This window comes from Belonocnema kinseyi, chromosome 1, assembly GCF_010883055.1.
Source record: "Belonocnema kinseyi isolate 2016_QV_RU_SX_M_011 chromosome 1, B_treatae_v1, whole genome shotgun sequence".
Lineage (NCBI taxonomy): Eukaryota > Metazoa > Arthropoda > Insecta > Hymenoptera > Cynipidae > Belonocnema > Belonocnema kinseyi.
In genome coordinates this window covers 90,319,298-90,330,780 of record NC_046657.1, presented here as the reverse complement: position 1 = coordinate 90,330,780, position 11,483 = coordinate 90,319,298, and the positions used below count along the sequence as shown (strand labels likewise).

At 34.5% G+C, this 11,483-nt stretch overlaps 1 protein-coding gene across 5 annotated transcripts in view; it reads right to left on the bottom strand.

The window, feature by feature from the left end:
- The window catches only part of LOC117170527 (probable tubulin polyglutamylase TTLL2), a 53,063-nt gene that overhangs the window by 819 nt on the left and 40,761 nt on the right, over positions 1–11,483 (bottom strand). For 4 of the 5 annotated variants that reach the window (XM_033357322.1, XM_033357340.1, XM_033357346.1 and 1 more), the window contains exons 8-9: positions 1,785–2,051; positions 1,270–1,565 (exon numbers count right to left, since the gene is read on the bottom strand). In XM_033357322.1, coding sequence (XP_033213213.1) covers positions 1,270–1,565; positions 1,785–2,051 — 563 coding nt within the window. The remainder of the gene's footprint in view (positions 1–1,269; positions 1,566–1,784; positions 2,052–11,483) is intronic. The other variant, XM_033357354.1, reaches the window with a different exon arrangement.

The following is an 11,483-nucleotide window of genomic DNA, read 5'->3' as shown; positions in this document are numbered from 1 at the left end:
TAGAGGAGCGATATTAAGGTTAATGACGTAAGAGTGACAGAGATGGTAATAAAGCACTCTTAGTGCTGCATTGTGCCTTTGAATGTAGGTCGTTCCCGCGTGAGTTGGACAAATAGATAGTATGTGAGCTAAATGCTTGGGGTGTGCATGGCACGCCCTGCAGCTATCATCAGGAATGTCTTGGCTTAAAATATGGCGACGGTATGTTAAGGTGGAAATGACACCGTCTGGGCATGCAAAAATGAAACCCTCCGTACCAGACTTCAGTCCGGGCGATTTAACGAAAGCAAACGTTAGCTCACAAGACATTGACTGATCCTTCACATTTCTGTGGAAGATACCGTGCATCCTCTTATCCAGGAGCTGTTCACGAAAGTTTTTCTCTTGTACTTTCTTAATCCGGGCTTTCAGGAGTGAGTACTCGAGATAGATAAGATTTGATGCATTTTGCTCACCCCTAATACTGAAGTCAAGTCCGAGTGTTTCAGCAGCCTCCTCCGCTGCTTTGTACAGACACACTGCTTTGCCCACTTCTTCGTGATTCCTGACCATTTTAAGAAGAGGGTCTCTTCCATTTGCAACTCTATGTGCTGTACCCAGAATAATCCTGTTGTGAAGACATTCAAGACTCAATATTCAGCGACCACCTTGACGGCGTGAGATGTACAGTCGCGGAACGGAAGACTTAAGATGCATGCTTTTGTTCATGTGCATTACCTTTCTTACCCCGATATCAAGGGATCTGAGCTCGTTCTTCGTCCATGGAACTACTCCAAATGAATAGAGTAGTACCGGGACGGCAAGCATGTTCGTTGCAGATATTTTGTTCCTCGCCGACAGCTCGGAAGACCAAATCTGTCAGATGAGACGTTTGTATCTGCTTCGGAGAGTATCCTTTATAGATGTCACATCCTGAATGCGGCTTTGTGGCACGCTCAGGCATGTATAAGTCTCTCCAGCGCAAAGGTGTCGTATAGCGCTTCTATCAACGAGCTCAGGATCTTCAGGGATGCCATTAAGTTTTCCTCGCTTCAAATAAGCCTTGGCGCATTTGTCTAACCCAACTTCCATTCCAATTCCTTAGTATATCGTTTGACAATCCCTAGAGCTAAATGTAGTTGCTCTTTGTTTTTAGCATAGATCTTAAGAGAGAGATATAGAGAGAGAGCATAGATCTTGGAGAGAGAGAGAGCAAGAGAGAGAGAGAGAGATATGGAATTATTGGGATAAAATTAATGTAATGAATTATATTGGTTGGATGGAGCTTACTTTTGTATGCACAGCACATTATTTTTTATTTCCTTATCGATCACACGAGGGATTTCCGAAAATGAAGTTTGGAATACATTCGAGTTGGCGGATTTCTTCATTGTGGTTGGATAGACCCTTATCCACCCTCCTTCTCTAGCGCTTGGATTCTTCCAATCCTTCCCATTGTCCCAGACTGAATTGGTTGGACTTTCTTCATTTACAGTTCCTTTAAAACCACGGCGAAGAGTTTTTTCAGAAAGTAAGGAATTGTGCCGAGACCAGTTATCCGAACACACTTCCGGCGTTTGCCTCAACTACGCATACAAATTAATAAAAAGTTGTAAATTGGAAGAATAATTAATTATTATAAGTAGGCAGATCTACAGATGCTACTTGTTTATATATTCCATCCGTAAATCTGCCCCTAGATGAAATACAAATATAGATGTAAGTGTCACGTATTTAATTTATTGTCCATTATAAATATAAATATTAATAATTTATTAATATCAAAATGTTTATATAGCAGGTACCAAATTTCGAGCTTCAGGACAAACATCAACGAGGGCCAAAGCTTCCCTTCCCAATTTGCATCTTGCTTTTTGGCAACGACCTGGAAAGCATCTTGCTGGGTCATCGTCGTTTTCCTCTATGCTATTAGTAGAATTCCAAATTGTGAAGAGAGAAAGTCCAGTGTTGCGAACTGGTAGTCCCAGCAAATCAAAAAGATCGTGTAGAAGAGGCTTTTTTACTTCAGAATCTACCTCACAATCGTTACTTAGAGCAGGACTCACGTTTACCTATTAATGTTACATGTTCTTATATAACAAAATGTAATGCAGAAATGCTCACAGGGGTGCTTAAAATTTGTTTCAGTCATTCTGCTACTTGTTGCAATTGTTTGTTACGGATTTGTCAATTTAAAATGCAGTACTAATACTTCTAATAATGATGAGAAAGTAAAGATACCGAGAAATTAATAAAAAAAGTTTGTCATAACACGTGCATCGAAAGTTCGTCCTTCGTTGCATCATAAAAACGTTTAGATCACTCTTTAAAATAAAAAAAAATATGAAAAAACTGGTCCAAATGAAAAAAAAAACTATTTTCTTTTATAAATATTTGATTTGTATTTTTGCGTGTCAAAGAAGAAAAAAAATATTTTACGTGAAAAAAAATTTTTTGTGGCGTATATTCTGTGTAATGTCTTATATATTAATAAATTTCCCAATTAGATTATAATCATACGAGATTAAATGTTTAGTTTTTTTATTTGATGGACTCATTAACTAGATTTAATGTTTATTGATTGATTTATTCGACTTGTTATACACGGATTGATTGAGACGGATTAGTTGAAGGTTCGATTGGTCAAAAATATTTATTCGATGAATTGATCGGAGTGATTCACTGAATTTATTAGATTAATTTACTCTATTGATTGTTTTCCCAGGCGGAAAAATGATATATAGTTGATATATAGTGTTCAGTTTTATATACAATAAGGACGTTTTCTATGTAGTCATAGGGAATATAATGATATAACTTTAGCATACAGTGCAACCCGTCGTGCATCTGTGTAATTCAAAAAAGTAGTAAATAGGCGATTTTAATTCAGTTTTTAAATCGCCCGCGCTCGAGATCTTGCGCTTATTGTCCAAAAGCTGCGATCCTCAGATGATGTGCGCAAAAGACGTACAACCTAATTCTGAAAGAAGGTTATGATTTCAGGGATTCCCAATACTGTAAAAAATATAAAATCAGTTTTACTGGCTTCTTTAATTTTACATCAGAACATTTTTGTATTAGTACTGCTTGGGTCAGAGAGTTAATTCCAATTTTAAGGTTAGCAATCCCAATGAATGTGTACTTTTTCCATTTTCGATATGAGAATATCGCATTATGCGACGTTTGTACGTTTCACGATTGCAAATGTTTCTTATTGACAGTTGGTAATAAATGTAACCCACTTCCAATGTGTGAAGTTTTCTATGAACCGTAAAAGTACAATGGGATGTAAAAATCCCCTTCGCGAACATAATCTTACATTTTGAACGTGCGAAATTATGATTTCGCGCAATTATGCATTTTTTCTTTAAATAGAATTACTAGCTTTGTAGTAAAATCACATATAAAGGTCAAACTCATAGATTGACTCGTATGGCGGCCCAAAGACGACAAAGAGTAAGCCTCCATCACAGAAAAAGTAATATCCCGAGGATATCCTAGACTTTTTGGTAGGATATTTTTAAGATATTTATTGGAAGACGGAAATGCTGATATCCCTCGGACGCTTTTCGGTCATTAAAATATCCTGCGTGCAATATCAGAATAATTTAAGGATACTCGAGCGAGATCGGCGAGATCGGCATCATCGAAGGTCTCCAGTTCTCCACAAGATATCTCTGGAAATAATCAGGATATCCTTGCTGTAAGGGATTATTACTTTTTCAAATTTCCTTGATCGACGTGAAGTTGGCACAGCAACTATGGAAAAAAGTAGTTTTATCATATGGAATCGTTTGGTGGTCGTTTGGTGGTGTTTGGTAGCCCACTTTTGACGTTTCGTGGTAAAAAATGAAAGTTATCGAATTTTCAAGTTTGGGGTGCTAACTTCACACTATAGCATCCCACTTTTTAATATTTTTGACATTTTCTTGCGGGAATCGGTTGGTGGTCGATTGGTGGTGTTTGGTAGTCCACTTTTGACGTTTGGTAGTGAAAATTGAAAAAGATATGGAACTTCGAAAAAAATGACTAGCACCCCAAAATTTTAATATTTTGAATTTTGTTTGCACTAATCGCTCCAAATCGTTTGATGGTATTTGGTAGTCCACTTTTATTGTTCAACAATTAAAAATAATGAAATTATTATAATTTTTATAATTTTTTATAACAATAACAAGTCTCAGCACGCAGATGTTTCCGCGCATGTGGTCGCCCGGCGTACTCGTGTACTTGTCATTGGTGCGAAAGTTTTAAAACTAAAGAATGCCAGAAATACGACAGAAGATTTTTAAAAAATAGAAGAAGCGATTAAACAACCAGAGATGACTATCGGGAGATTATACCCAAATTTGAAAAAGCCACAGTCAGTGAACGGATTGAATTCTACTTCTCGGGTCATGGTGAAAGAGATTAACAATAATTTCTCCTTTCTGAATTCGAAATAAGGTCCAGAGGCACGATTCAACTATTCAAACGTAGATTTTCTTTTCGTAGAAAATCAACACCAAATTTTGCCTGTAAATTCTAATGAAATTGTTAGGAATTAGGATGGCAATTTAGTTTATGCGGAACTTCTTCCTGTTTTTTGTTAACACTTGGCGACTGAAAACTTTTATCCAAGAAGATTGAGATTTAATTTAATTTTTTCCGTAGTTTTCTGTTTATTTTTTGAAATTAAAAAATCTCTTCTTTTGTTCTAAATATGTAGTAGAAGTTAAGTCCAAACTCCGTTTAAACCAAAGATAAGCTTTAGCCTAATTTTAAACGCGGTTTATTTATTTTTAAAATTGCAGTATTCTTTAAACGTATGAAATTACGTAAAAAAAATACGTAAGCAGTTTATATGATAAGGAATTAATTTTGATACTGTATCAGTGCTTTGCAGTTTTAGATCTTAAGGGTGTTCGATCGATGTTCTAACGACAAAATTTAATCTTTTCGTTTTCATAAATTTATAATTATATTTGAAAAATGAGTATCGCTACAGAGCGAAAATATATCTAATTATAATTTTTATAGAGTAAAATAAGGACATCGAATTTTGAGGTTGCAACATAGATCCAAAACCTTTAAGGCAAGTTCAACTAAGGGGTAAAATTTCCATATTGGAGTAATTTTTGTACACAGTAAAATTCGTTATTATGTGTACCACCATTTAGTTAACATGCGTCGTCTTCCATAATTAAACGATACATTATTTATTAGTTGCCATCTATCTCATGCAAGAAGGGCGTTACTGGAAAGAATCATAATTTAAAAATATGCGATGATCACTTTACAGATTCTGAAAGAAACTAAATTTTCTTACGTCATGCGACACAAAATAAATAAAACAAAGTAGTATCGAGTGGGTTTGTTTTTTCAACGTGGAAAATTCATTGCGGCAATGATAACATTAGTTGATTGCAAATATATGACAAAAATACAAAAATTAGGAAGAATTTTAAAAAAATGAATCAATTTTACAAAAAATTATCTTATTTCTACTTTATAATATTTTCAGATTAGATATTTTATATAAACAATACAGATATTTTTCACAAGTGTGAAGTTGCTTTTCAGTAATGTGCAGGGCAGTGTTCTTAATAAATTAATAAAATACTAGAATATTTCAGTAATATAAAATTCGATCTTGAAATGGAGTTTAATCCGCCCACTGACTGTGGCTTTTTAAAATTTGGGTATATTCTCATGATAGTTAGCTCTTGTCATTTAATCGCTTCTTCTTTTTTTTCTAAATCCTCTGTCCTATTTCTGGCATTCTTTAGTTTTAAAACTTTTGCGCCAATGACAAGTACACGAGTACACTCCGCGACCGCATGCGCAGAAACATCTGCGCGCTGACATTTGGTATTTTTTTAGGAAATTATAAAAATTACAATAATTTCGTTATTTTTAATTGTTAAACGATAAAAGTGGACTACTAAATGCCACCAAACGATTTTGGAGCGATAGGTACAAACAAAATTAAAAATAGTAAACTTTTTGGGTGCTGGTCATTTTTTTCAAAGTTTCATCTGGTTTCATATTTTTTTCGATTTTGACCACCAAACGTCAAAATTGGACTACCAAACACCACCAATCGACCACCAAACGATTCCCGCAAGAAATTTGTTAAAATATTAAAAATTGAGGTGCTAGCGTGAAGTTAGCACCCCAAATTTGAAAACTCGATAGCTTTTTCAATGATTGACCACCAAATGTCAAAAGTGGACTATCAAACGCCACCAAACGACCACCAAACGATTCCATATGATAAAATTAGGTTTTTTCATTGTTGTTGTGCCAACTTCACGTCGATAATTCCTTGTACTAGGAATATTTCTTGTCAAAATACTATAACCTACAAATCCTATAAATTAAAAATACCATAACCTATAAATTCACCGGTTTGTGTGATTTGACAAAATGCTGGAAAATTACATAACCTAAAAGGTATAATCTGAATGATAGTGGATAGTCGCTGTTTTACTTAAAAACGCTACTTTGGTAGTTGGTAATATTCGTACCAACTCTGAAAGTGGTAAAACTACTAAAAGATTTTTTACAGTGCACGCATTCCAGATAAATAATGAGGTACGGACTAAAAACAATGTAACACAATATTAGAATGTGTTCACAAAAATTCTCGGGACGTGGTTTCATTGTGAAATTTTTCTTAAATCTTTGTTTGTGAAATCTTTTTTATTTGTTGAAATCATTGAATTATTTGAAATCTTTATGAAATTGTTATGAAATATTTAAAACCTCATATACACGCCTTTATAAAATGTTGAAAATCCTTTCATTTTGAAATCTATGGTAATGTTTTGTAATATGGTGTATACTCAAAAACTAAGTCGTGAAACTCTTGAAAATTTCGTTATATGGCCATGAAGCGGAGTTATTGAAGATTCCAGCTAATCATTGTTACAATTTTTAAGTCAAATATCACAAAAGATGTATACTTTAAGATTCTATAGTAGCGGAGATGAAATTTTCAAGGTCACTGGACACCCAGCTTATAAGAATAATTCGCCGCTTCTTACCTCTCATCATTTGAATCTCAGATTCATCGTTGCAATTTTTATAATCATACGGCTTACAATTTTCGTTGCAGTTAGTCAAAATCGTTTGATTCCCATATTTAATTCAATAAGTAAAACAACAGATTGTATCACCAATTAATTACGTACAACCTGCAGATATTCACTTTATTTAATTAATTAAGTTCGAAGTACAAAACGATTTTGACACTTGTCAAACGTCAAATATCATTCACGTAACGTTAAATTAGTAAAAATCAACTCTAATTTTTAAGAAAGTACTTAATGCACGTCCCGAATGTATTTGTGAACAATTTTAATGTTGTGTTACATTTTTTTTTAAACTCGTAACTAATTACTTATTTGAAATGCGCGGTGAATCCTAGGGAACATAACCTTTTTTCAAAATTAGGTTATACCTATATTTTGCGTACTTCTTCTGAGTCTCGAAGCCTTTGACCAATGAGCGCAAGATCTCGAGCGCGGAAGATTTGGAAACCCAGTTAAAATCGCCTATATAGTACTTTTTTGCGTTACACAAATGCAAGACGGGTTGCATTTTATGCTAGGGTTTATAGCATTATATTCCCTATAACTACATAGTAAACGCCCTTACTGTATAATACTTCCCACTATACACAGAAAAACGAAAGCTAAAGTTTACATCGATTCCAGGTGAAAGATTCACCGCAACAAAAATTAACCCTGCTGGATAAACTTTACATGACACAAAGATAATTTCCGATTTTTAACCGCGCCTGGATAATGTTTCGCCTTATAATCGCTACATTTTTATTCGAGATGTAGCGAAAATCACGACGCCAGCGCTATCTAACGTCGTTTAACTTCATTGAATTGGAGAGAACCGGGGATTCCCATCTGTCAGTTGCTTTTTGCTAAACGGTAATTAATAAGTTCTAATTCCTATACAATAGTCTAATTTCTTTCGGAGGAGATATATCAGTAAGCACAATTTTTCTTCGTGTTTTCTGTTGCTGATTCTACATGTTTTACCGAAATTTTCTCACTTCAGCGTAACGCAGTCGACGAGATCAGGATTATCCTCCTAACCTCGGTGAAACTTTCGCCGAAATATGTTTAAATTTTAACATGTAACATGAAAATTTTACATGTAACAAAATTTAAATTCAATTTTTTCTGTGATACATAAACTATATATAATACTGCCGCCTGGGTCATTGTATTGAGTGGTTGCACTTATTGGATTGAAAGGTTGTATTAAATTGTTGGATCTATTTGATTTACTTGACTTATTTTAGATTGACTTTTTGATAAAATGGATCGACCGAATTGTTTCAAATGATAAACTGGAATTAATCAGTTGATTTAATTGATTCAATGATTTAATTAAATGTTAATTGAATGAACTTTCTTCTTAAATTTAAGGTTCATCTAATCATGCAACTGAATAATTATGTTTTCATAAAAAACATTTTCAGTGGGTTCAAAACAAAACAGGCAAGAAGACGATGTTTCGGTTAAAAAAAAAACGTTTTCTTTGAGTTTAGTTTAATAGGTCAATGACTTAGACAAATGGCATTAGATTGATCAAATTATTGAAGAAAAATATAAAATATATTCATCGAATGGATTGAATCGATGCATTGGTTCATTAAATTGAGTCAGTGGGTTCAGTCATGAAATTGACTGATTGGTTTGATTAAGACTGTTACTTTTATTCTTTGACACTAACTTTCTTATTTAAACATTTCTAAAATGTATTTTTTATTTCTTCACTAAACCTCGGTGATAAAAATATCCCAAAAGTTGAATCCCTTGGAGATTACTCGAGGACGCATTCAGAGTCAATCATGCGCAAATCGGATGTAAAAACTGAGAATACTTAATGTCTTAATATCATCATTTTTCGTAATCACTGACGTTTCAGAATTGAACGATGACGTATGGCGTGAACTTTAAAAAAATTACAGGTGAAAAATGGAACGCAGAAAGTGGGAAGAGCGATAAGAGAAAGTTACGTTATTGCCCCCTATATTTACTTTGAATTTTTTTGATCGATTTAATCATTATCGCAATAATTGTCAGGACAAAATGTTAGTCTGGGTTAATTGACTTCATTAAGAGGATTATATGGTGGTTAGTTCAGATTTATCGGATTGATTAAATTAATCGAGTTGGTGGATTGCTTGTTGACTGAATAATTAAATTAATGTATTCATTGGATTGATTCACTGAATGGATTTGTTGTATTGAGTATTAGTATTGAATTCATAGAAATGACTATATGGATTGGTTGAATAGATCAATCGGATTAATTCTCTGGATCTATTATGGAATGTTTGACTGATGTGTTGGATCGAATTCTCTAAATTAGCTGGATTGGTCCATTGAATTCATTGTTTAAACCAACTGACTTGAGAGATTCGTTCACCGAACACATTTTTGGGAATAATTAGTTAGTATCGATTTGTTTGATTGATTTGATGGATTGATTAACTGGATTCAATGTTGATTGATTGATTGAAGTTCTAAGAATTAAGTTTGTATATTGATTGGATTTACTTTTTGCAAGTGGGATTTTGCAAGTGACGAGTCACATTGGCGGCAAGTCACATTTGCGGCATATGTGACATTTCACAAATGGGATTCATTGAATCTTTGCCACTTATGTATAGGGACTTCATATTTTTCTCACGTAAGATCTGGTGCAAATGTGACTCGCTTTAAATTTGATATGCTGCGATGTGATTCACGACAATTTTGCCCACTTTTCATTGACTTTAAATTTTTCTGAATAAGAGATGCCACGAATGTGGCTTGCCGCCAATGTGACTTTTCGATTTTTTGCCACTTAGGTATGAAATTAAGACTTTTCTCAAATAAGAGCGGCCCCAAATCTGCCAATTAATTGTGGATCTCAAATTTTTCCGAATGCGAAATGGCGTGAATGTGACTTGCCTTTAATCTTATTCGCCACCAATATAACTCGTCGCTAAAGTGACTTGCCGCAAATTTGACTTAAAGCTAATTATGTGACTCGCTAAAAATGTGATATGCCCCAATTTTCCCAACTTTTTATGGACTCCAAACTTTTCCGAATGAAAGGTGACGCAATGTAACTTGTCGGGGTTTGGACATGACTCAAACCCGCACTGGCAGATTGTAGTGGTTGGAGCTGCTAATTATATTAGATTGATTGGATGGATTCAATGGATTTATTTTCAATTGACTGGATTAATTGATCGAAATAATTGGTTGGATAAAATGATATAGTGGATTGATTGGATTGATTCACCAGAATTACTTTGGATATATCTATAAATATCAGGGATTGATCACATTGAATGTCTGATTTCAGTCAACCAATAAGTATGCTCTTTAATTTACATTATCATCGACCTAAATATGGAACATTAGTTATTGAGTTTACCTACAAAAAAGCAAAGTTGTTATAGAATCTAATAGGAACTTAGTCAAAGACTTCGGACACAGCACATTTAGAACTTTAAAGGATTTTTTGCAAGACCCATTTAGAAAGACGGACTTCATTTGCTTCTAAATAATGTGAATATTATTTGTGCGTGCGTACTTTGAAACATAGTTATTTTGCATATCAGTATGTAAAGTTGCGCATGCGCGATTTAGGGATAAGGATCTTTGCACACTAATAGAGTTTGAAGTTTATGTTACATATTTCTCACTGTCACTGCTACTTTCTCGGACTGTTGTTTTATGAGATAGCGTTTGATACATGTGCACACAAGGCAATTGCTGGCTCATGTGATTATAGCACTTGCGTCACAATTTTTTTTTTTTAATGTAAAGTGTTTTTTGTCCATTTACTGGAGAAAGATAATACACGTTAGTTTTAAACATTTGAATCAAAATTAAACGTCATAAGACAATTGAAAGCTATTCATATTTTAGCGGCAAAATGGAGTCCAGCGGTCTAAGCCTGTTACCTGAAGTGTTCTGCCGCTGCTTTTCCATTGTTGCTCCCGGGCTGGCATGTTTCTGTGTTGTTTTTTAAGCTGATGGCAAGTTTTATGTGTAAAACTGTTCGGAATCGCAAGCCGGACATAGATGTGCTTGCAAAAATTTTCAATAGTTGATTGCAAAAATTTGCTGTGTTAGTAACCGGGACGCGTCGCTCACCTTTCGCCTTTACAGCGATATGTAGACGACAATATCGATAATGACGTGAAAGTACCCGCAAAAAAACGTTTGACACACAGATAACCTTAACTGCACACACACTTACATGTGTCTCACTGGCCCATTCTACGAGAAAACTGATCCGTTGTGAGAAAAAGCACGATTTCCCATAAGACGCCATAAAAAAACAACAGGTTCAGACCGCAGACCTATGCTCTTGATAGTCTAGATAACAAAACGTTATTACACCATTAAGCCATTTCCCTTTCGCGGTAGGCGTGACTCACTCGGCAGGGGAAAGGAGTAGTGTGTGGATGGGATAGAGATTTTTCAGATTGATCC